Source organism: Ictalurus furcatus, chromosome 2, assembly GCF_023375685.1.
Source record: "Ictalurus furcatus strain D&B chromosome 2, Billie_1.0, whole genome shotgun sequence".
Classification (NCBI taxonomy): Eukaryota; Metazoa; Chordata; class Actinopteri; order Siluriformes; family Ictaluridae; genus Ictalurus; species Ictalurus furcatus.
The window spans coordinates 19,275,110-19,300,729 of NC_071256.1; the positions used below are offsets into that span (position 1 = coordinate 19,275,110).

The 25,620-nt window shown below is 38.0% G+C and overlaps 2 protein-coding genes across 7 annotated transcripts in view; one reads left to right on the top strand and one right to left on the bottom strand.

The window, feature by feature from the left end:
• Positions 1–78: 78 nt before the first annotated feature.
• On the bottom strand, positions 79–3,889 carry dexi (Dexi homolog (mouse)). 3 transcript variants are annotated; one of them, XM_053652254.1, is made up of 2 exons: positions 2,415–3,889; positions 79–597 (listed from the first exon to the last, which is right to left on the bottom strand). In XM_053652254.1, exon 1 carries the CDS (start codon positions 2,898–2,900, stop codon positions 2,631–2,633), a length of 270 nt encoding a protein of 89 aa, XP_053508229.1. In that variant the 5' UTR covers positions 2,901–3,889; the 3' UTR covers positions 79–597; positions 2,415–2,630. The 3 variants fall into 3 exon arrangements, with proteins under 3 accessions (XP_053508229.1, XP_053508251.1, XP_053508240.1); XM_053652276.1 differs by lacking the exon at positions 79–597 and adding an exon at positions 604–1,635; XM_053652265.1 differs by lacking the exon at positions 79–597 and adding an exon at positions 1,642–2,147.
• Positions 3,806–25,620, top strand: part of clec16a (C-type lectin domain containing 16A) — a 72,752-nt gene continuing 50,937 nt past the window's right edge. For 2 of the 4 annotated variants that reach the window (XM_053652222.1, XM_053652229.1), the window contains exons 1-9: positions 3,806–3,981; positions 5,192–5,320; positions 5,418–5,551; positions 5,661–5,809; positions 9,065–9,170; positions 12,363–12,486; positions 13,183–13,357; positions 15,504–15,554; positions 16,019–16,132. In XM_053652222.1, the coding sequence (XP_053508197.1) occupies positions 3,908–3,981; positions 5,192–5,320; positions 5,418–5,551; positions 5,661–5,809; positions 9,065–9,170; positions 12,363–12,486; positions 13,183–13,357; positions 15,504–15,554; positions 16,019–16,132 (1,056 nt within the window). In that variant the 5' untranslated portion in view covers positions 3,806–3,907. Of the gene's footprint in view, positions 3,982–4,021; positions 4,685–5,191; positions 5,321–5,417; positions 5,552–5,660; positions 5,810–9,064; positions 9,171–12,362; positions 12,487–13,182; positions 13,358–15,503; positions 15,555–16,018; positions 16,133–25,620 lie in introns of those variants that run through there. The other 2 variants (XM_053652243.1, XM_053652237.1) reach the window with 2 other exon arrangements.

A 25,620-nucleotide genomic window follows, 5' to 3' on the forward strand; every position in this document is an offset into this window, starting at 1 on the left:
TATATATATATATATATATATATATATATATATATATATATATATATATATATATATATATGTATATATATATGTGTGTGTGTATATACATAAGGTTTGTATCTGAAATCCACCAGTTGGATTGAATCCATGTTTTACAGCATGGAACAAGCGTACAGCTCGTCAACTCCTCACAAGCAGCACAATACTGAGAATATCACATCAGTCTCAAAGAGGTATTGCTCAACTAAATCGTCTAATCTAGAAAATAAAAGATTTTTTTTAAAAAAACAACAAAAAAAAAAACACATGCAGAACTCGGACATCTCTGGCCGGAATGAAAGTGTCAAAAGTTATTCATTTATCGAATAAAAATAAATTGATTATGAAATGCAATGAAGCCCTGGCGTAAACCAAACCTGAATCTCAGCAGCTTTAATAAAACCTCAGTCTAAATGTCACTAAGCCAGCTTGGTGATTAGTGAGCCACAGAGTAGATGATGATGTCATGTCCGACGTCGATCCGATCCGTTTAACGGCGCAGAAGTCCTGCTTTTCCCTTGGAAAATTCCACCTGATGAGAAGATCTGCACGTCGTTTTTCTTGAGCCTGGACAACCTGAGAAGACACGACACACTCAACCACTGATACGCAAAACAATCACCTTAATCCTCATCTCTAACTTACACCACAGCGCTGTGGGATTCTGGAACGTGTTGATTACTTTTCTGTAACAGCAGCTCTGACAGTAGCACAGGTTTATATTAAGTGCACCTATTATGCTTTTTCAGATATTTCCTTTCATGTAGTGTGTTATAGAGCTGTTTGTGAATGTAAAAAGCCTGCTTAGTTTCACAAATCAAAAGCGCATGACAAACGGAGTTATTGACTCCCAAAAGAAGGAAGCGATTCTGAACAGCTGAAACGAGTCGTCAGTAATTCCAGACTTACTTCCTGCACAAACCTACGTAGGTTTGTAACAAAAACCCGCCTCTGGTCTTCATCGGCTGCTCGCGAACAACGTGTACTTTGACCCACCCTCAAACACTACAGTTGAGGTTGCGTCCTGAAAGATTTAGGTTCATGCTGCAAAAGCAAAACCACTTTGCATGGACTCCCAAAGGATGAGGATGTAAAGTGTCAGTGGTTAGAATTCATTTTTAAAACGATACCAAAGCAGTTCAACTTCGAAGTCAACGCGGGATTTGCGAAACGATTATTCGTTAAAGATTCGGCCGTACCCACTTTATTTGAACCATCTTGCGCCTCTGGATCACAACCTGTAAGTATGATTAATTATTTATGTATATATTTTCTACCAAGTGTTCCCAATACATAGTTTTGTGTTATATACGTGTACAGCCACTGCACAGCTGTTAGCCTCTGCTAACCAGCTAACTCACGTTATTGTCAAACTACATATAAACTTACCACTGAGAAACGTCCTGTTCTCGTCGTGCTTGCGATGGTGGTTCGGGTTGATCTTCCGAAGTATCATTATCAGACTCAGGCTCAAACTGATAAGGTAAAACCGTCATTATTACTGAGCTGAAATTCAGATATGGTAGTGGGCGGTTCCTTTCCAACACGGGCTGTAAGCGGTAGACCAATCACAACAGACTGGGACATCTGACCAATCAGAGCAGAGTAGGCTCTCTGAAGGGAGGAGTTTAAGTGAACGGATCATTGAGTGAGTCGTTTGTGAGAAAAAGTGGTGATGCTGTAGTGTAAATTAAGAGAAAATTAAAGTGCTTTTTGACCTTGGACGAATGTAAAGCTATTGTATGAGACCTCTAAAACAAAATTAGGCACGCTTATATAGCATAATAGATGCTCTTTAACGCCCTCGTTCTAACATGTTATCGTTTCTATAGTAACAGCTCATTCATAGAATAAAAAAAACCCAAAAGCATGCAATTGTTGATATGGCGAAGTTTTCTGTAAAGTTTTCTGTAAAGTTTATGTAACATTTATAGAAGGATTCTCCAGTGTCCATGCTTTGTAACAGTCAGAGATAAAGCTGTAACTTAATGTTTTCTGACATGAGAGAGTCTTATAGAGAGGAAATAAATAGAGGCTGGTGAAGGAACGAGTGTTTATAGCTGCTATAAAATAAGCAAGAACAGGAACTAACTTGTTTTGAGGATGTTCCACAACATCAAATGCAACTGTACATGGGTAAAAAAAAAAGTGTGATGTTTGTTAATTAATAAATCATTTTATTTGTTGTAAATTGTTGCTGTTGTATAAGGGGAATAAAACGCTTGGGGACTTCACTTGAGGGGACACACACTTCATTCTGCTTCATCACATCACCCTGTTGGTGATTATTTTACTGTAACAGCATGCATTATATTCCTTGCTTATTTACCTCATGACCTTATCATACGGGTCATTTATTTTGCACAAATTCAAAAGAGCATGTGTTAACTTACTTCTTTATGCACGGATTTCTTCCATGTGATGACCAAGGCACCATTTTCTCACACCTACAGCGATCATAAACATGATTTCCATCCATCTTCATCATCAATATCATCATCATCATCATCATGGCTCCAGTCCTTGGCTGTATTACCCACAATGCCATCTTCCTACCACACAGCTGACTTATATGGCATATAACTCGAGCCATTTTCTATCTGTACTAGCTATTCCAGATATCCCTCAAACACATCAAACTCTGTGTCTGTCTCATATGGGACGGACGCCGGGTCAGAGAGGACACCCAGATCCACCAGTGCCTGGTCCATGTCCTCGGGCAGGAACACGATTCCCACATTAAGCACTATGTATTCCATCAGAAAGGCATAGTAGAGGATGAGGACGTTTATAAAGAAGAGGCCGAGATAAAACATATATGGAAGGACGTCAATTAAAGATTCCACAGAATCTAATCGGAAATAGACGGAGTGTGGCATAGAATCTCAGACATGTGATCTTGTCTCATGGGGCAAATCCTGCAAACTTGCGGAAAAGGTTTAGCTGAAGAAGATGAAGTGCAGAATGAGTGACTCCTTCTGGTGCATGACTTGTAGTTACTGGTAAGATTTAAAAAAAATAATAATAAATTCTATCCAGTCTGTTAAACGCTCTGGTGTGTGTACAATGAATGAACAGGCCAACTACAGCACATGCACTCCTTCACACACATCTGCTGACTCTGCAACTCTCCAACATACCAGTCACCTCGGGGAAAAACAGACGTTTACGAAGAAATCAGCACGTTTTTATCATTTAAATGTCTCTTAACATTCCATGTAGACCTGGATAACTCCATTGTCTGCACACCAACCAACTTGTGTTATTGTATAAAACCGCATTCTGACGTTAACATCCATTTTTAACACCTCGACTTTTAAAATTTCCTCTTGTGGAACGCCGCGTCGATTGTTTTAAAATGGCGGTATCATGCACGTCTACTTAACTTTTACACAAAAACAGGGAAAACAAGGTTAAAATCGAGACAAAATGACAATCGGTGTCAAATAAGAAAAACAAAAACAAATGTCGCGTGCTTATGACGTCAACACGCCTCATATAATCCTTCGTTCAAATTATACTCTGGGAGTTGTAGTCCGTAAATGGCGGATATGCGTTTACAATGTCTACGCCCGTGTTGGTAGCTAAACTACAAATCCCACGTTCTTGGCCGGATGAGCGTCAATATCTCGCCAGAGCAGCGGTTCAATTCCAAATCCCTCCCTACACGAGCTCTAGCGCACTAGATCAGCGCAGAAAAGCGGTTACGTCAAACCCTATGCAGTGTACTCGAATAGGGCTTTACGACAGTATTGGATTTCAGCCTCTCTTGTCGCTGTCCTAGCTAACCTTAGCGATGTTTTTTCATTCACCAGAGCCGTAATGGATTATTTTACTCGAGTCGAATAAATAAAAACAAAGTGACACCATAAAATAAAACGCCACCATGTTCGGCCGGTCCAGGGGCTGGGTGGGAGGGCAAGGGAAGTCCAAAAACATCCACTCTTTGGATCATTTGAAGTAAGTGTTGCTAAGAGCGTAACAAACCCTTGTCGCTTAGTACAGCACAGCTAGCTACATAGCGCGAGCTACGTTTCGTAACAAAATTGTAGCTAGTCGCTTAGCTAACTTTTTTTTGTGTGTTTGTGTGTTTGTGTGTTTTCGTGTTTTCATGGTCGTTATTATAAGCTTTAAACACTCAGTAAGTAGCCTGTTTTTGCTCTACGTTAGCTATCTTAAATCGTATTCAAGTCCAATAACTTTATTGTGGATATAAATCTTGCGTTATAGGACGTGCCTCGTTATAATTATGTAAATGTATGCATGATACACGCACACATTAATTATGTAACATTCTTTAGGTGCTGTACAATATATGGTATTTTAAAAAACGTAATGGGTATGCTTTTAAAATGGACTGTTTTTAAACAATCAGCCAAAAGGATTTATATTGGCATCTTGTATATTATGCAAATGAGCAAATTTGAATAAATGCGATTTTCTTTTGCATTTTTTGTAACTAGTTAAATCCGCTTATTGTTCTGTTTTCACTACAGTAAAGTTGGCGTGATGAAGCGGAGTCTGAGTTACAACTCCAGAGTTGATTATTTTCCTGTGACAGTTTGTCCTGAAGTGTTTTATTCTTCTTATACCGCAGCAATTTTCCAACAATTACGACTTTCATCAAATTCATAAATGAGCGACTCGTCATACCTTTTCATCGGTAATCTTGAAGTTACAGCTTTACCTGCTGATACCGGAGATTCCTTCCACAAATGTTCAATAAACTTCCAGTCTCCTTACAGAAAACATCACCATATCAGTGATTATGGATTTGTATTTGTTGGAGGCCACTTATTTTGGTCTCTTAGTAGCTATACACATATCAGTGTATTATTATTATTATTATTATTATTATTCTTTTTTTAATTCAGTTATTTTTTTAAATTCACAATTTATTCATCTGTTAAATACGTTTATATCATTAGAAGGCCAGGACGGATCGACAGTGTGTACTCGTTATTTATTGTGCAGTCTAGGCAAAAAACCTCAGAGAAAAATAAAGCTTTATTTAATTGTATTGTATTTTTTAACTTTAGTACGAAATCCCAGTGCTTTAGATAATGTATTAAATTTGGGAACTCCTTCAAAGACATCTTCTCCTGTCAGCGAGACTACATACTTCACTCATCATCCTTGACCTGTCATGTTTTTCATTTCGTCTCCACAGGTACATGTATCACGTTCTGACCAAGAACACGACGGTGACCGATCACAACCGGAACCTGCTCGTCGAGACCATTCGCTCCATCACGGAAATCCTCATTTGGGGCGATCAGAATGACAGCTCGGTCTTCGAGTGCGTTTTTAACTTATTGTTTTGTTTGAGTCGTGAGAGCTTGAGGTCTTACTCACTCTCTCTCTCTCTCTCTCTCTCTCTCATTCTTACTTTTCAGCTTCTTTTTGGAGAAGAACATGTTTGCGTTTTTCCTCAACATCCTGCGGCAGAAGTCGGGCCGGTACGTCTGCGTGCAGCTCCTGCAGACGCTCAACATCCTGTTCGAGAACATAAGTCACGAGACGTCTCTCTGTAAGTGCTCGGCTTTCGTCTGTGAACATTTCAGAGTTTTCACTGATTTGTTTTGTTTTGTTTTACACTTAATGGTTTGTTTTGATGTTTGTTTAAAAAATTTCTACAGACTACTTGCTGTCGAATAACCACGTCAACTCCATCATCGTGCATAAGTTTGACTTCTCCGATGAGGAGATCATGGCCTACTACATCTCCTTTCTGAAGACGCTGTCGCTGAAACTCAACAACCACACCGTGCATTTCTTTTACAACGAGGTAAGGCTGTGGTAAGGTCCTGGAAGGTTCCGGAGAAACATTTTCAAACAGTGAAGGGGAAAAAAAAAAGACATAAATAAATATCAACCAATGAATAAAAAAAAAATTTTTTTTTTTTTTTGGTTGTTTTTTTTTTGGTTCGGCTCTTTTGTATAGGGGAAAGTTATTGGTGTACTGTAAATGGTTGCACATGTTATTTTCGGTATCAAATTATTTCAAGGCTGTCTACATAACACCTTCATAACACATGCACAACATGACTTAAGAGCTTCGTAACACTTACTTCGTATTCACGAGTTGATCATTTTCCTTATTGTTACACTTCTGTTCTCGCTCCCTCACCAGCCTCTCTCTCTCTCTCTCTCTCTCTCTCTCTCTCTCTCTCTCCCTCCTTATCCTATCTTCTGTCCTTATGCAAAACTTTTCAGAGCGCATGCATGTGTTATGGAGTCCTTATGTAAACAGCCTTTGAATAAAGTGTTACCCTGTGTTCTTTATTCTCGGACACCTCTCTGACCCGCGGCGGTGCGCTGGTGTCTGGAATAGAGAAAGCCTGGGAGGAAGGATTTGCTGTATGAGAGATTTGTTGCTGCAGGTGTGAACAGTTTAGAGAAGATACTTTGGAAAAAGCTTTTAATAAATTCTGTGGCTGTCTAATAAAATAACCCTAGATTAAAGAAGATTATTGTAGGAACTTACACAACGCAAATAATATGATGTGATACACCGCTTCTGTCTGGAATGTCCTGTAGTTAGCGCTTATGATAATTATTATTTTTATAGGTTTAAAGTTTAATACTATAAATTAAAATTACACTGACTCAAATATAGTCATGTGCTGCGTACTTGTACTACACACTAATAGTATGACCTTTTTTTTTTTTTTTTTTTTTTTTTTTGTGTGTGTGTATGCAAGTACTGGGACATACTAACGCGTCATATAACTGAAGAGAACGCTGTTGCCTAGTTATGCACACCGTCACCATAACCAAACTCCTCGTTGCAGCTTTTAAGCTTTTCTTCTTTCATTATTCTTTACATATTTTTTACTATTTAATTTAATTAATCATTCCTTTGATTTATATTTCCACATTTCATTTACATCGCTCTAAAATGTGTCCTTAAATTTCGACAAAGCTCCTCCTCCCTCCCTCGTGTAAGGAGTTGTGGGTAATCTTAGCTGAAAACGTGTCCACGGATCCACACTTCAAAAATCTATCATAAATAGTAGAGCATCCGGGTCCCTTTGGGATACTCGGTTCAATATAGTATGATCAGGGACACACTAATTCTAATCTCGTTTAGTACATATAGTAGTTAATTTGAGACGCTGCAATGTTTTCTGTTTTCTGAACTTGTGCTACAAGGCTAACCTGTAATGGAAGCCTAAAGCTACCCGTTTAGCAAGTGTGGCATCTCTTCAGCCTCACACTGTTATCTATAAACAGGGATAAAATTAGGTCATTTATTTATCGGGTCACGATTAGATTTGAATCACGATACTGGCGTCAGGATTCAGTTCAATTCTCTGAATATTTTGAACAAAACTTTAATGAAGTAAAGTTATGGCTAACTATTTATTCCGTGTCAATTCATATATAATTGCTGCTGCATGTCTCACATGTTAGTAATTCTTTTATCACTCCCCTGAAAAAAAATCTTGTCTGGGATGTCATGTTTAGGATTTAATATCTCCAGAAATAATATTCCCAGCCCGATGAAATTTGACAGACGTAAATACACACTTGTTTTCTATCTGTAGAAATGCTCAGAAGTCACCACAGAAGGCCATTTTTTTTCTTATGGGATCGTTAAAACGGGTCAAAAGTGCAAAATGTCCAAATGGGCTTAAAGGTCACAGTTTGTGCTTACTCTAGTGTATTTCGTTGACTTTGTGTCAAAACCTGAGGTGTGAACAGCCAACAGAATTCAAGATATTGACAAAATGACAAGTTCAAAAGTTTGCGCTATTTTGACGTGCCCAGATGGCGATGTTGATGATGTTTTTGCATAGCATCGACTGTACCAATTTACATAAAATGGACATAAAATATGTATGACTTCATAAAGCGCTTCCTACAACAGTCTACAGTCGGTGGGGAGGATTTTTATATTGTCTGTCTTATTGTTGAAGTGAGTCAACATCACCATCTGCGCATGTCCAAATAGACTTCTCTTGTCAATTTGTCAATATCTTGAATTGTATTGGTTGCTCAGACCTCACAGAGTCCATGAAATACAGTAGTGTAAGCACAAACTGTGTCTATTAAAGTGGGCTCTCTAATCCCTTACTGTCACTCACATTTGGAAATTTTGCATTTACACAGATAAAACAAATTTGTCTTTATTTCTGCTAAATTTGTCTCATCTGGCTGGGAATATTATTTCTGGAGATATTAAATACTAAAACATGACTTCCCATATAAGACTTATTTTTTTAGGGGAGTGGAAAGAAAATGTGATTGTTAGAATTCCCCCCAAATACTTTACAGACTTTGGTTTAAGGTCGCATACTTTTTTATCTGTTGGTCGTTGCATTTATTGTGGTCGCTCGCCCGTGGAGCAAGTTCGTTCCTGTTATCACTTATCAGCTATAAAAAGTCGTTCTCTCACCAGAAAAGTGGAAACTCCTGGGAAGATGTCTAAAAAAGCTTAACGTTACAGCTTTACCCCCTGACACTGGAGACAAGGGGTGGAGCGATATGGTAGAAATATCATATCACGACATATGCCGTGTGTGTGTGTGTGTGTGTGTGTGTGTGTGTGTGTGTGTGTGTGTGTGTATATATATATATATATATATATATATATATATATATAATATAAATTTCAATGGTTCAGTACAAATTTTTAACAAGAAATCAGCTTGTAATCAGAGTTTATAATTCCTATTTACAAATAAAAATAAAAAAAGGATTTCACCACACCAGTGATATCTTAGAACAGTGACTTAATTTATCATGATATTGACATTTTATCGTCACATTGCCCCGCCTTACTGGCGAATCCTTATGTATTGTTACTTTAGAAACGATATCACTCAATAACAGGCCTGTAAACCTGTGATATGCAGCTTTTCTACTGTCAGAGCTTCTGACCAATCAGATTTGAGGATATGATTGTATGAAAGCACGTGTATTGGATGATGGACTATATGTTGTGGCGTAGCTGTAGCGGTGTGACCACAGCTCTCCTCTCTCTGAGTGAATCCTTCCTCGCGTTGACGTGCTCGCTCTCTGTCTCCCATGCTTCCAGCACACTAATGATTTTGCCCTGTACACGGAGGCCATTAAGTTTTTCAACCATCCAGAGAGCATGGTCAGGATCGCAGTCAGGACTATCACTCTCAATGTGTATAAAGGTGAGTGAACAGCTCCCAGCTCTGTGCTGCGCCTCTCTCTCTCTCTCTCTCTCTAGCTTTCTGCTTTCCTCTCCACTGTCTGTCACTCTCTTATTTATCATGCCACCACTCTGATGCTCCTGCAGGTAACACACTCACACATTCCTCACAAATTAAATTAAATATTAACAGTTTATTGAGTGATTAAAATATTTTTCACCTACACAAGCTCCAGCTCATGCCTGCTTTGTGATCTCTTGGCTGTTCTGGGAATGGCATGAGGTTTGTAAGGGTTTTTTTTTTTTTTTTAAAGTAAAATGTTTCATACGCGTCCCACGCGAACCTCACTCCATTCCTTTTTGGCTGTTCATACACTAGGGATGTGACAGATTAAAGTCATAGAATGATAAGCGTACAAACCTTCAAAATGATTTGTATATCACTTCAAAATGAACGTCATGATTCCTTATTGATTCTGGATGCTTGCGTTCCCTTTCGAAACAGGAAGTCGGAGTGACATCTTGTCAAGGCACTTGACTGATTTACAAGACATCTAATAAGATTTGAGATATGCCACACCCCCTGCTGAATCTAAACACATGCATGGAGAAGAGTGAAGAGTTTTACGAGAGCTTAAGAAGCTTAAATAATCACGGAGTTGTGTTAGAGTTGTCAAGTAGTGACGTTGGTTTACACAGCTGCGGTGTGAACACAGATTCAGTTCCGGTCGTCGTACAGCCATCGCTGATTATAGTGTGCAGTATTATAACGATCATTAAAATCCACACCCATAGTTTTTCCCGGCTGCGTCCTTCGTGAGAGCGGCTGAGAACGGTCCGCTGTCATTATACAGTACGAGAGCGGCCTCTAGAGGCGAAATAAAAACTGTTGCGGACAAATTTTGTCCTGTCACTTTTATTTGGAGTGTTACTTTTGGGTTCAGTTTGTATGTATTTCTTTTATTTACTTTAATATTTATTAATAGTTAATATATATTAATATTTATATATTAAATATATTAACTGTATATTAAATATATATTAATATATAATATATATAATAAATATTATATAATAATTTCATAATAATAACAATTAAATTTTTTTAAAGTACATTTTCAGGGTTTTCAGCACTGTTTACTTTGAATGTTATGTTTTCATTCAGTATAAATTTTTAAAAATTATCGTTTGATCAATCGGTTATCGCAGGTACCGCCCAACTTCGTTATCATATCGGTAAAATCCACACCTCTAGTGTGCAGTACGTGAATCCGAAAATGAACAAAGTGAACTGTTTAATGCTTAGGTTTAGGTATGAGGTACGCTGTCATACTCCTTGTGTATACTGAGAAAGATTTAAACTTGCTTCCTATTTCCTGCATAAAAATCGCTGTGTTGTACAGCTTTCTGAGGGTCTTTACTGATTTACTGTAGACATATACACACACATCTCTGGGTTTTGGGAGGGTGTTTAAGGTGCACTTTTATCATTTTGAGCTCCACTTGTTCCATTAGTCTCTCTAACCCTATTAACCATGTGTCTGTTCTTCCCTCCTCCGTCTCTGATGACTCCTGTGTGCCTTATTCCATTCCAGTATCATGTAAGTTGGTCAATTTCAGAACTTTAACTCTACTGTTGTTGTTGTTTTTTTGCGGTGCATGCTTACTTTAAAGTTAGTAAATGCTCCTGTTGTGGTTTATTCTGTGCAAAAATGTATAAATTCTGGAAAAAAAAGAAACATATTTACACCACCTGCACCCACTATTTAATTCATACCTGGTCATTTAGTGTTTTCCCTGTCTTGTCGTGTTTATTTTTCTCCTTGTGGAAAAGATGCTGGGGTCTCAGGTTCACACAGCAGCACCGAGTATCACTGAGTAGCACTGGGTCCTAGTGTGTTATAGTTCAGTGTTTTAAGCTTTAACGCTGTATGGCCATATGATTAGATCACATTTAGAAATATTTCACTCTGATTAGACCATTAAACTTTGGCCAGTCAGACTAGCATCAGTCTCTCATCTACCTCGTCTCTACATAATAACCAGGTTATTAATGATTTACTCCTGTCTATAAACAGTAGGTATTAATCTTTCATAGATGCCGTATTTTCTTGACACTTTTCCCCTCTAGATGGTGCTGCATTTACACACTGGAGCTGCGTGTATAAGTTATAAACTACATTAGCCATATATGAGTTTGTTGCGTTTTTAGATCTATAAAAATATTTTTGAATGATTTTTAAATTGTGATTTCTTTCTTTATTTATCTGTCTTTTTATAGAATCTGAATTATCTGAATAATACTTATTTTTATTTCTTTTATTAGATTTTATGTTTATTCTCGTGCTCATTTTCTTGTATATAAACACGGCTATACAAAATTACAGTTTTTGTAGATTCCCGTCAAATAAAATCCCATAGCGACACTAATAAAATGAATACACTAGTAAAAATAAGATACACATTAATTAACGCTAATAAACTAAAACGACTGGTTTACACTAAATGTTCTGGATGGAGCTCTGAGTCCCTGAGCGAGTGATCTAGCATGAGGATGTGTTTTTAATCAAGACTCCAAAGCTCTTCTGTAAGTGGCTCTGGATAAGAACATCTGCTAAACGCTGTAAACTTAATAAACATTTAAACAGTTTAAACTCGACAGTATATCCCAGACATAAAAAGTTAATCTTCTTATAAGTAAATTTACACACACTCAGATGCATGAGTCCAAGGAGATACGAGCGCTTTTCCAAATTTACAGGATTTTCATGAAAACACATACTGTACCGTTCTTCTTGTGTAAATGCTCTTATGAATTCTGGACACGTTCGTATCCAGCTTAATCAAATGAGGCCCACTGTTAGCATAAACGTTAGTCCTTCTTAATGTCTGATACGACGTATGGGATAAATGTGTTGGGTTTTTTTGGTTTGTTTTTTTTACTTTGCTTTATGCTATATAACATCTTGTTCAACTTAAAATGTTTTAATAATAATTTTTTTCATCCATCAGTAAATTAAAATAGCGCTTTTTTATTCATTGCACTGAAATAAATGACTCCTCCTCGTCAGCCCAACACATGTGCACTCGCTCAACACTAACAGCTTTTATGGCTTATTAATGAACGTTTACGCGGCCGCTGTTAAGATCAGAGATAAACCTCCGGATCAGTTATTGTCACCTGAGAGTGCTAACATCTCCTTACGCTCTGCAGTGGATAACCAGCACATGCTGCACTACATCCGGGACAAAACAGCCGTGCCCTACTTCTCCAACCTGGTGTGGTTCATCGGCAGCCACGTCATCGAGCTGGACAAGTGTGTGCAGACGGACGAAGAGTAAGAATTATGATCGTGACAGACAAGTTCATGTTCTGATTGTTATTCACCTCGTTTCCATCTACACCACCGCATGAATTTTATCTAACAGGGACAACGTGTTATCCCACAACATTAAACTTTTGTAACTATAACCAGATAAAAAATATCGTCTTTAAAATAAGAGAGTGCAATTGTTAGCAAATTGCTGCAGTGTAAAAAGAATAAAACACTTAGGGACATGCAGTATGGGAAAATAACTACTATACATCATACCACCTTGACGTTGATTATTTTCCTTTTATAGCAATGCACCAGATTTAACACCGTGTTGTGTATAAGTTATGTCGTAAACTGTTTAGTGATTACACCATGTGAAGCTGTGTAAGGTAATTTTCTGTTTAGTTCAGATAACAAGCACTAGAGGGCAGTATAGGACAGGCAGACATATCTTTGAGCATTTCAAAGAAGGAAAACATTACACATAAAACCACATATTCACACACGTTTAATATAATACATAAAAATACAGATTTATTGTTAAACGGTTCTAGAGGTTTTAAAACAAGATTTTTGAAGGATATTGGTTTTTGTCATGCGTCCAATAAACCGGAATGTAAATGTGTTGCTCTAAAAATGCTTAAATGTTGCTAGTTTTATTTGTTTGATAGTGCTGTGATGGATAAATGTATAGCCATTCTCATTTTATTTCCTCAGGCATAAGAACAAAGGGAAGCTGAGTGACCTTGTGGCGGAGCACCTGGATCATCTGCACTACCTGAACGACATCCTCATCATCAACTGCGAGTTCCTGAACGATGTTCTGACTGATCACCTGCTGAACCGCCTCTTCCTGCCGCTCTACGTCTACTCGCTGGTCAGCCAGGAGCAGGTGAGTGCTGCCTAGATCGTTAATCCGAACAGAACCGTTTATCGGAAATACTCGTTTCTGATTGGCTGCTGGTTGTGTCCGCTATTTTCTTATTTTGTGATGCATGTAATATGTTTGAAATACAAGAGGGACTCTTTGTAAAAGCTGTAATGTAAAGAGTAAACCACTCTGTGTCATTCTGTTATAGGAAAATAATCAACGACAGGGCGGTGCGATGAAGCTGTCCCCACCCCAGAGTTGATTATTTTCCGATAAAAGCGCATCCCGAAGTGTTTTATTCCAACATTTTGACATGTCATATGCTTTCTGTTCATATTTACGTCTAATGCTGCGGACCGCCAGCAAAAACGAAGCCGCTTGCATTACAGCAGCTGTAAACATTTGTTCCCTCACCATCCTTTTTTTTCCTCTCTCTTTTGAAATTAATAAGATGGGGAAAAAAAACAACACAAAAGCGTAAACTCCTCTGTCCTGAAAATGATGGGCAACTTAATGTTACGTCTGACTTTTACAAACACTGGAGACTAATTCCAGAAATGTTAAACATCTTGTGTGCTTTTTTTTTTTTTAAAAAAGAAAACCGTTTATGTGGAGTACAAGGCCCTGTGAATGAGCTGTTGCTATAGAAACGATAACATATTGTGAATTACAGCGCCGTGGGATTAAAAACTAACCTGTCACGAATGGAGAGCAGCTACCAGATATGGCTTTTATCTGTAATGATCTGTTATTATTTTTTTCACGATGAATAATTCTCCCACCAGCTCTTAAAGCAGATGTGTGGAATAAGCGGAAAATTTGTTTAATATAATTTACTATGCACTCAGCTCTTTTACACCCACTTTATGATACAATTCGGCAGACTAATAGACTGATCGGCTCGCAGTAAATTACTCGACCCGGCTAGTCAAAGCAAATTCGACTATTTGAATGTGATTCGTATGTTAAGAATATATCCATTCAGATGCAAAGCGGGAAATGTCTTTTGCTCAGAACAGCAGCGTGATGTGCTTTTCAAACCATGCTGGATTTCACACAAGACTGATTTGCTTAAAAATAAAGGATGTCTAATGTCACGGTGCTTTTAGTCACTTAGTTTACATTTGACACTTAAATAAATAAATAAATGTCAGAAATAGTAATTGCACCTAGTTACTTGAGTGACCTTATAGTAAAGTCATTTATAGCACGAATAACACCTTATAATGCCAGGCATTTGCTTTGTAAATGCTCGTAACATGCATTACATATGAGGCAGGAGTGTGTGACTTAATGCCAGGTTTGCAGAGTAGACACTAATGTTATAATGCGCTATAACATAAGTTTGTAATATACAGTAGAATATGTGTTGTGTATGAAACTTCACATACACTTGTGGTACAGATCCTATGTTATACTGCAACATTGCACTCTACTGTATATATTCTTATGCTGATATCTTATAATGCATTACAAAACCTGACCTTACAGCGTCATACTTTATACTTGTGCTTTATTCACGTAATTGTAACATATGAGCATGCATACAGACTGGGAAACAGCCTATATGGTGTTATGTATAATATATAACACGTTATAAATGCACATGGATACATATGTCCTGTTACTTTATATAAATATCTTGTGCATATTCTGCATAATCCTACATCTCACTTTCTATTGCTCTGCGGGTCATCACTTTTAACTGATTCATAAACATGTGAAACCTTATTCTTTTGTGCTTATTAATCTTTTTTTGCAAAAAAAAAAAAAAAAGGATAAGGTTAATTTTCTGTGTCAGTGGTAAAATGATCCTTCTTAATCTAATCCGGGGTCAGTACAGCTCCAAAGCACAGGTTTATCTTAATATGTGATGGCTTCTATAGTAACAGCTCATTCACATAATGAACAATAAACACATGCTGTTATAGGAAAATAATCAACTTCAGTGTGGTGACAGTAACTCCATAACTTCATTACACCATCGTCGATTATGTTCCTGTAACAGCACCAAGCAGAGTGTTTCATTCCTTACATGTGTGTATATTGATGTGTATTCTGATTTTTATGTAAAGAAACTGTGTGCATAATTTTATTAAAAAAAAGTCTGATAAGTAATTGGTTTATAAAGTTTTATTTATAACGCAATGTCTCCCCCCCTGCCCAGAGTGAAGATCGCAAGATTAACCCTCAGGTGTCACTCTACCTGCTCTCCCAGGTACGCTAACTTACACACAGATAAGATGTAAGTCTAAGAGAATAGTTTGTGTGTTTAACATGTTGATAAAAATATTGAAGTTTGATCAGTTTCGTCACATTCCCAGAATTCTGTTCACTGCGCAACAACTGTCGAGATATCATGTATTAGTTATGTAACGTGTGTTTTTAAAAATATATAAACTATAAGTACAGGTTATGCAGTTGTTATGTGAATGTTTAACTTCGGCATCCAGAAACAAGTTTCAGCTAGATAAGTAGTTCCATGAGGGAAAATAAACAACTGTTATGGTGCTATGTAATGTAAATGTATAGTTGTGTTACAAGTTTTCAAGTCATTGTGGTGACTGAATGTTTATTCTTAATTAAAAAAAAGAAAAGAAATAATTATAGTCTGTTATTAGTTTCGATATTGGTATTAGCACTGAGCGGTTATGTTTGTGTGTGTGTGTGTTCTCCCCTCAGGTGTTCCTTACCATACACTACCGGCCCCTTGTGAATGCTCTGGCAGACGTCATACTGAACGGAGACCTGACTGTGTTTACAACCCAGACAGAGCAGAACACACACAAGAGCTCAGTGAGTCTCTCTCACACACACACACACACACACACACACACACACACACACACACACACACACGCACACACACACACAAGAGCTCAGTGAGTCACACATATATGCATACACTCTAAAGCTCATGAGTCACATAAACACATACACACACACGCACACATACATAAGAGCTCAGTGAGATACATACTTTACACACAACTCACACAAGAGCACAGTGTGAGAACTCACAAAAGACTCCAGTACACGCACACACACGTGTGTGTGTGTATATATATATATATATATATATATATATATATATATATATATATATATACACACATATATACACACACACATTCATTCATAAATTCACACAAGGTACACATACATTCACAGTAGAGCTCAGTGATTCTATGAAATAACGCACACACACGAGCACATTCAGACACATATATACATACTACAGCTCAGTGAGTCTGTCTACACACACACACGCTTACGATCTGTAAGTCTCTGCAAAACTACACACATACAGGTTCTTCTCATATGTTCATATAAACACACACACAGCAAACTGTTTCTCTAAACAGATGGTTACTGTATACGTGTTCACAGTTGCTGCTAACACACACACACACACACACACACACAGTACATGGGTATTGAGGAAGTTACAGCACAATTATAGATCCCTCAGGATTTATGGCAGTAATTTAACACACACTGATGAAGTGCTTTGCTAGTTGAGTGTTTGGATTGTTTCTGCTCCTTCCTTCTCAGTGGATAATTTTTTTGCAGTTATTTGCACCTCCAGCTATTTGTGGCAGAGGTTATTAAATCTCTTGTCATATTGACATTAAGTGCGCACCCACGACCCACATTTCCCTGCAGTAAGCGGAGGGAAAATATTATATCAGTCTCGGATTGCGTCAGCACCTTAAACCACACAGAGTGTATAATGTTTATCATTAACACCTAATTACACTGGACTTGCTCATGTCTACTCTTTTTTTTTTTAATGAAAAATAAATAAATAAATGAATAAAAATTTAAATGTTTATAGGATTAGCCACCGGTGTTCCAACCTCATGTCAAATGTCAAAGCATCTTCTGTGTAGTATTCAGGAGAGTTATAAAGTGCCTTTTCTTCCAGCTTCATTTTTCTGCATTTTCCTGAGTCTGAAAGCATCTTCTGTCATCCATGTGCACTAAATAAATAATCCAATGAGTATTGGGCAGCAGGAGCTATAGCTACGATATTGTGGTGCATTAAGTTTGTACACACCCTGGGCTTGTGAAATATTTATTTTCCCCTGCTCATGATTTACCATTTTAAAATTAACAATTGAATTGCCCAGAATTGATAGCTTAAAAAAAGTGAGCATTTGCACCATTTCAGGTGTAAGGAGATTACGGTAAAGTAAGGGCGTAATATTATCACTAGCTATGCAGTCGGGAACTGCTTGTTGGCAGCGGCATTTGAGAAAACTATGGTGGTTGGTGGGTTTTAAAGTGATTCAGATTCTTAAAGCATTAATAAACATTAAAAAAAAAGTTAACCGTACATTTTTATATAATTCGTGTTTTTTTTGCGCGTGGCAAAATCCAGTCAGGCGAATTCTGTGATTTCACTTCGGGTTCTGCCGCTGCGATGGATCTTGTTGGGAAACCAAATGTTCCATCAGCAATCTGGGAACATTTTTAATTCGTGAATAACGGGAGAAGTGAACCAATAAATTTGGATGAAGCCATATGTAAGGCATGATTGAGATCACAAAAAAGGTTTCAAACGCTGTGACAACAGTTTTCTTGTTTAAACCTTCAACAAGTTTATTTGGGTATTGTTAAACAAGTCCTGTTTAAACCAGGTTTAATACTTAAAAAGAGCCGACGCGCTGTCTTCCACCATTTGTTTCTGAGCTCGTCCGCACCAATCTCGGTGCATTATGGAGTTTTTGACTTGCGCAGTGTCCATTGGTTGCGTACTGCAAAATCTCTGCGGAAGCAGTACGCCATCCGGGTATTTCTCGCCTACTGTTTCTCACATACTGAGAATTCGGCCATACTACCCCTCTGGTGTGCGGCTTTTCTCCTACTTTGTAGTAGGGTAGTAGGGTAGTACGCGATTTCGGATGCAGCCCATCTTTTTATTATCCACTTCTTCTCCTCTCCCCTTGCAGGACAATCACAATGCCGTATCCCGCTGCGCCCAGGCGGTTTCTCATTGCAACTACGCGACACAACAATTGGCTGTATTGAGTTTTTCACTGACGGACATGCTAAAATAAAGCCTCGTTTAATTTTTTTATATTTTGGTTTTTATTTAAGCCTATGAAATTATTGTATTATATTATATAGTGATATATTTAATTTTTATTTATCGTGACAAAGCATGGACAGTCCTGTGGAGAACATGTGAGATTGGATTGAAGGTGGCGATGTCAAAACACAGATGCAGCTGTCAGTCATTCCAGATTTACGTGTATGTTGATTGGCTCATCTGCTGTTTTTTCCCTTTTGTTTGTTTGTTTGTTTGTTTTTGAGGGGAAAAAAACCTGCTCTCTTGGCATATTTTTTGAGTGATAACTCGTACAAGCATATGCCAATATTAAACCTCGGAGCTCCTAATGGAGCAAAATGACTAAACCTTGACAGATCTAATCATATGCAGTTATGTGAAAAAATAATCACACCCCATGGAAATTGTTGTTGTTGTTTTTTTTGACATATTTGGACAAGCAAACATTTGATCATCTTTAAAACAGTGCTTATTAGTAAAGGTGATGCATTATAAAATGACACAAAGTCAAGAATTGGTAGTAATTTTCACAATTTATATTAACAAAAAAAACACACCCACCTTCAAAAAAATAAAATTAAAGTCAGGCGTTCAAGATTTGGTGCCAGTGATTAGTACCTGCTTAGGGAGTGCAGGTGGGACCTGTCTTATTTATACCCCTCTCATATCTAGTGTCTGGTGTTCCCTTTGTTATTGAGGTGTGTGGTGTCATCATGTCAAGATCTAAAGAGCTCTATAAGGCCTTCAGAAAAAGGTTGGGGATGCGTATGAGTCTGGCAAGGGATTTAAAAAGATCTTCAAATTATTTGAAATACACCATTCCACTGTAAGGAAAATCATCTACAAGTGGCACAGATTTCAAACGACTGCCAATTTGTCCAGGACTGGCCATCCCAGCAAATTCAGCCCAAGAGCAGATCATCTGATGCAAAGGGAAGTCTCCAAGAACCCCAAAATTTGATCACAGGATCTGCTAGTAAGTCTTGCAATTGTTGGTGTCAAAATGCACGCTTCTGCAATCAGAAAGAGATTACACAAATTTGACTTGCATTGGAGGCGACCCAGGAAAAAGCCTTTGCAAGACTACAGTTTGCCAATGAGCATATAGGCAAAGACCAGGCCTTTTGGAATAATGTGCTCTGGACAGACGAATCAAAGTTAGAGTTGTTTGGCCACAGTAACAGCAGACAAGTTTTGCGCAGACCAAAGACAGCTTTTCAGGAGAAGCACCACATACTGACTGTGAAGCACGTTGGTGGAAATGTTATTGTTTGGGGTTGCTTCGCTGCCTCAGGGACTGGACAGCTTGCATTCATTGATTCAACTATGAATTCTGCATCATATCAAAGAGTGCTTGAAGATAATGAGAGGCTATCTGTCCGAAAGTTGAAGTTGAACCGAAAGTGGACTTTTCACCAGGGTAATGATCCTAAGCACACTAGCAAATCCACCAAGCAGTGGCTCAAAATGAAGATATGGAGGGTTATGGAATGGCCTGTTCAAAGCCCGGATTTGAATCTCACTGAAATGTTGTGTGGGGATTTGAAACGGGCAGTACATGAAAGAAAGTCCTCAAGCATCTTACAACTGAAAGAATATTGCATGGTAGAGTGTCAAAAATTCAAGCAAGCCTGGTGGACAATTATACAAAACAGCTACAAGAAGTTATTTCTGCTAAAAGAGGGCAATAGTAGCTTCTGAGGCCAAGGGTGTACTTACTTTTTCCACAAAAGAATAGCACATCTATTGCAATTTCTGTTGAATAAATAATTGAAAAAGCAAATTTTCCTCGTGGTTTTATTCAAGTATATGCAAGTTTATTAATGGGCACTGTTTCAAAGAGGATGAAATGTTTGCTTTTCCAAATATGTCCAAAAAAAACAAACTTATCTTTACACACGATTATATATACGCATATTAAACTAGCTAAATCTATCCAAAGAAATAATCCGCCGTGTTTAAGTGCTGCATGCAAGAAACGTACCGCTGCTTCCAGACAGTGGGAAATTAAATCAAGCTTGTGGCTTTGTGTGTGCTTTTGTTATTCTCCTGAGAGCATTTACACTGAGGTAACTCAAAGCTGCACCGACACCGTCTGCTGTTTTTTGCGTCTTGTCTCTTTGAACTGCGTGTAGGTGGCTTTGAAAGTGGTCATGTGGTGCCGTCCCAAAGCGCACGGGTTGTGTTTTTCATGCATATGCAGCTATGCAAATCGCGCAGTCAAGCTGTCCCAGATGTTTCAAGTAGGCTGAGAGCTCAGTAGCAGACTTTATTTTGCCTGTTGATTTGTATGAAGTGGAATTTTTTTTTTTTTGTGCAAACTTTCATTGTTTGTTGTTTCAAGTAGGTGCAGTATTCAAAATAACAGGTTATTGAATGGTGATAAAACGTTCTCGCTTACGTTATAGCAGCTATAAAATAGCTTCTCTCTTTTCTTCTGGAAGCAGCGGTAGATTTCTTCCATGCAGCATGGTAGTATTGTTTTATGTAGCACTTTCTTAGGCCTGCACGCTAACGGCAAAAATGCTAATCATGGTTATTATGCTTAATTTTGAAATCATGCTGATTGGCCTCAATATTATGAACAGAATAGTTTTGTTGCACTTTATCAGGTTTTGCTTGGACTTTGTATGTTATTAACAGTAAACAGTGGCGTTACTGTTACAGTCCTGAAATTGATTATTTTTCCATAAAAGCCTGTCCCAGAGTGTTTTTGTCCTCTTATACTACAGCATTTTGCCAATGATTGCATTTATTTATTCATTTTATTAAACATTGGCCCATCAGACATTTTGTCAGTTTATTCTTACATTAACGTTGTGAAACGAGTTAGTTCCTGTTTTCACTTACGTTATAGCAGCTAGAAAATAGCTTCTCTTTTTCTTCTCCCTGTTGAACTTAATAGACAAAACAAAGCACAACTTGTCATGTTACTGAGAAACCACAGAGATCTGTCCTCAAGCACAATGTATTTCGGGAAGTATAAACCCCTTCTTAGTTTTGGAACTAACTGTGTTACCATTTGTGGTTACATTTCAAGAAATAATGTAGAATAAGAAATATGTAACTGAGAAATGTTTGTGGAAAAATTTAAACAGTTAACCATATACAAAAGTCCTTAAATAGAAATATTTAAGAAATAGAAGACATGTTTACCTTTGTTCTTATTTAAGTGGGTGAACTGTAATAAATTATAAAGAAAAGCTCCACAGAGAATCTTACTCTAAGGATGGTGTGTGTGTTTATAATTCAAACGTGTGGTCCAAGTGACACGAGCTTCATCCTGCTGGTTAAAACAGGAGTGAAAGGAACTGGGGTTTCTCAGAAACCACCTCGTTTCTGGGCTGCTTCAGAGACACTGTGATCAGAAACCTCTTCCCTTTTCCTGCCTCACCGCCTCAACCACAGCAGCCTCTGCCGCGCACTGCTCGCCGCCTACCAGGAACCCATGAGTGTGGCACAGTTCTGTAATTATAAAATAATAATAATTTACCAAAAAAAAAAAAACCCAAACCCCACTGATGTTTTCTTACACTCGAGTCAGGATTGAGGAAAATACAGGAAGTGTTCAAGAACTGACTGTAAAAGTGTTGTAGAAATGTGTTTATAGTCAGCCGTCATCTTTCAGTGATTTACACAAGCTCGGCAAGCTTGTGATTTACTGTCGGTTTTAGGGGCGGAGCTTATTTCATGATTTATGATTACATGATTTAAGGTTGTCAGAATGTTTGGGATTAATGTATTAAGGATTGGTGGGATGATTTCCCTGTAACACCAGTTTTTTAATCCTGTTCCTTTTTTTTTTTTTTTTTTTTTTTTTTTTTTAATTAAAGACACATTCTACTTTTTTAGTGTTTGAGAAACACGTTATTTCACGTTAGAAACATGTTGGATTATATTGTATTCCCTGTCCACCAATCTGCCTGTTTTCATCTTTCTTGAGAAAAAAAGCACAGAGCAAAGCATAAACTACAAAGCATTTGTCCCGATGGTGTCGGAAACGTTGCAGCTTTAACTCTGACCATTACATACCGCTGACACTGGAGACTCCTTCCGTAAACGTTACGTAAACTTACAGTAAACTAAACCACATCGGCGCATTACTACGCATGTTCCAAACGAGCTGTTACTATAGAAACGATAACGTATTAGAACGAGCACATTAGTCTACACCTGTCACTACCATCCGTGCTGCCATTACAGAAAACTAATCAACACTTCAGTTCTAACCAGTCAGAATCCACAATAAGGTCTGAATCCAAATAGAGTTGGTGTGACATTGTGAAATGAAGCTGTTGATTTCAGTTCTGCATGACGGTTAAGAGCAGCAGCTGCTGAGAAAGTGTGGGTGTCTGTGTGTGTGTGTGTGTGTGTGTGTGTGTCTTGTAAGCGCCGTTGCTTTTTTTATTTGCTCTGCCTTTTGCTCAGATCTCAGCGGCTGACTGCAGCACAGCACCTCTAACCTACTTTCCCTTTCCCATAAGAAGAAACAGATGCTTCTCTGCCCAGCAATCTCACACACATGCACATACACACACACACACACACACACACACATACATGCACATCACATGACTTTCAGTAGCCATGATGTTGTGTGGACATACTGCTGGCACACACCAGGGCTTTAACAACAGAGGAGAAATATTAATCATCATCTCGAGACATACAGGAAACATGACTTTTTAACGAGCATGCTTGCTTCATTTTTGTTTTCCTCCCTGTACACATAAACCAAGTGCCACAAACAGCTCACATATGTCCCCAGTCCGCGAGTCTCTCACCTGCTGCCTGGCTTGCTGGAAATGCACTTATAGCTCCCTTATGTCACGTCACATACTAGTTTCTAGAATAGATCAGTTCAGTGTCGGGTTCGAGTTTTAGTTTGACTGTTTCATCACGAAACGAAAAGGTGATGTGGTCTGTCTCATAGATTTCTTGCCTCCCATCTGCAAGTCTACATCAGATTAACACACCTACAGGAGACTTTTTTTTGTTTTATCTTTATCTGCCTCCATCGTAGTGAAAATCACTCCCTCGTCATTATTGGGCATGCTTAAAAAAGATAAAAAGAAGTTTATAAACAAAGGAGAAAGTAAACCCCTGCTGTGGTATAAATGGTTTAAAAAAAAAAAAAAAAAGTTCAGAAACTTTTCACAGAGACAAGAGATCAGCACTTACCGCTCCGTGGGTGTGATCTCACTTCCTTAGCCTGTGCATATCTTGTTAAAAATCTCTCTTGCTGGTAAATGGCTTTGCCACCTGTAAAGGAACATTGCATTAGATGTGCGACCGCAGTCGAGCCACAGGTAGATGTTATGAGCGAGGTGCTGAAGTGTTCCACTTCACCATGTCACCATGACCCATAAGCTTGCTGCCTTTGGTTACCGATCTCAAACGACACCAACGGCTATAGCTGCAAGCTGATTTCTGTTTGTTTGTTTCCACTGTGCTTTTCAATCTGTTTAGACGTTTAAAATATATATATATATTAAGAAAAAAAACCCCAACATATATGACACAGCATTTTAAATAGGATGCTGACTTTATACCACAGTGCTGATGGTGGTGTTGTTGGATTCTGATTGGTCAGGAGGTTTTGATTTAATTTTCTATAACAGCAGCACCGACAGTAGTGCAGCTGCACATCTCACATGGCTTATAGTAATGGGCTCGTTCTAATACGTTGTTCTTTCTCAAGTTTAAAAAAAAACAACAACCAACAAACGTGCTTAAGGAGATTGTAAGTTTATTTCATATTTATGGAAGGAGTCTCCGGTGTTAGAGGTAAAGCTGTAGCTTGAAGTTTTCCAACACCTTCAGGCCAGAAGAGTTTACGTTTTCTTTGCTGTTTCTCGCTAACATGACCAGCTGCAAGGTTTTTTTGTTTGTCTGTTTGTTTCGTTAACATGAAGAGAGAAAAAGAGAGGCTTGTAAAGGACCGACTGTTTATTGCTGCTATAGCGTAAGTGAGAACTTGTTTCGCAGATCACTGTTGTATAACGGGCCAGAACATGCTACTTCCCCATCGTGGATTATTTACTCTGTTTTGTTCCTTATTCATACATTCATTAGAATATGTAAGTGATAATCCGTGGCTATTTTAATGCACGACGTGGAGGCAAAGAACCACCTGGTGCGACGAGGAGTTAAAGCCATCATTGGTGTTTGCAGCGCAAAATTTGACTGAAATCATAAAAATAACGGTTCATTTTTGTTAGTTATTTCATATACAGGTAGTTAGATCTACAATTCTGCCCGCTCTAAATCATGCGCAGAAATAAAGTAGTGTGATAAGATCACGTTTATTTGAATGAATTGTAATAATTAGTTACTAGAGTGAGAGAGAGTGAGATTGTTTATGTGTGTGAATTACTTGCATCTGTCAGACATATCTACTAGTAATGAAGCTGTGAGTTTAACTTCTGTATGCAACTGTAACTGTATGTTACTATGGTTGTTTATAGGCAGCATATTAATATAGATCAGTGACTCCAACAACCTGTGCATTTTACAGTTTGAGCACACACCTTCCAGATAATCAGAATCGAGTATTCAGAGAGACCATTGTGTGTGAATGTGTGTATATACACCACCCGGCAAAAGTTTGGAGACACTTGACTGAAATGTTTCTCCTGATCTTAAAAAAAAAACTTTGGATCAGAAGGTGTATTATTAAATGTTTGAAATCGGTGTTGTAGACAAAAATAATAATTGTGCCAACATATTCATTTCTTTCATTAGAAAACTAGCATTTTATTTACAAAAACATATATTTTTTTAACGGATGACTTGGAGTGAAATATTCCGAAAAGCTGCCAATAAGTGTCCAGCATCGGTGGGGACTCCTTTAATACTGTTTAAAAAGCATCTCAGGAGGATTCCTCAAAAAATCGGCTGGGGGGGGATACAAATAAAGAATATTTGTGTGTCTAAACTTTTGACCGGTTGTGTGTGTATATGTATGTGTGTATGTATGTTTGCATGTGTTTGTGTACACACACACACAGTGGGGGAAATAAGTATTGAATGCATCAACATTCAGTAAATATATTTCCAATGCGGTTATTCACATGAAATTTTCACCAGACATCAGTATTAACTCAAGAAATCCGGAAATATAAAGAATTCACAACATTAATGGTAGGGCTGCACGATTATGGCCAAAATGATAATCTCGATTATTTTGATCAATATTGAGATCTCGATT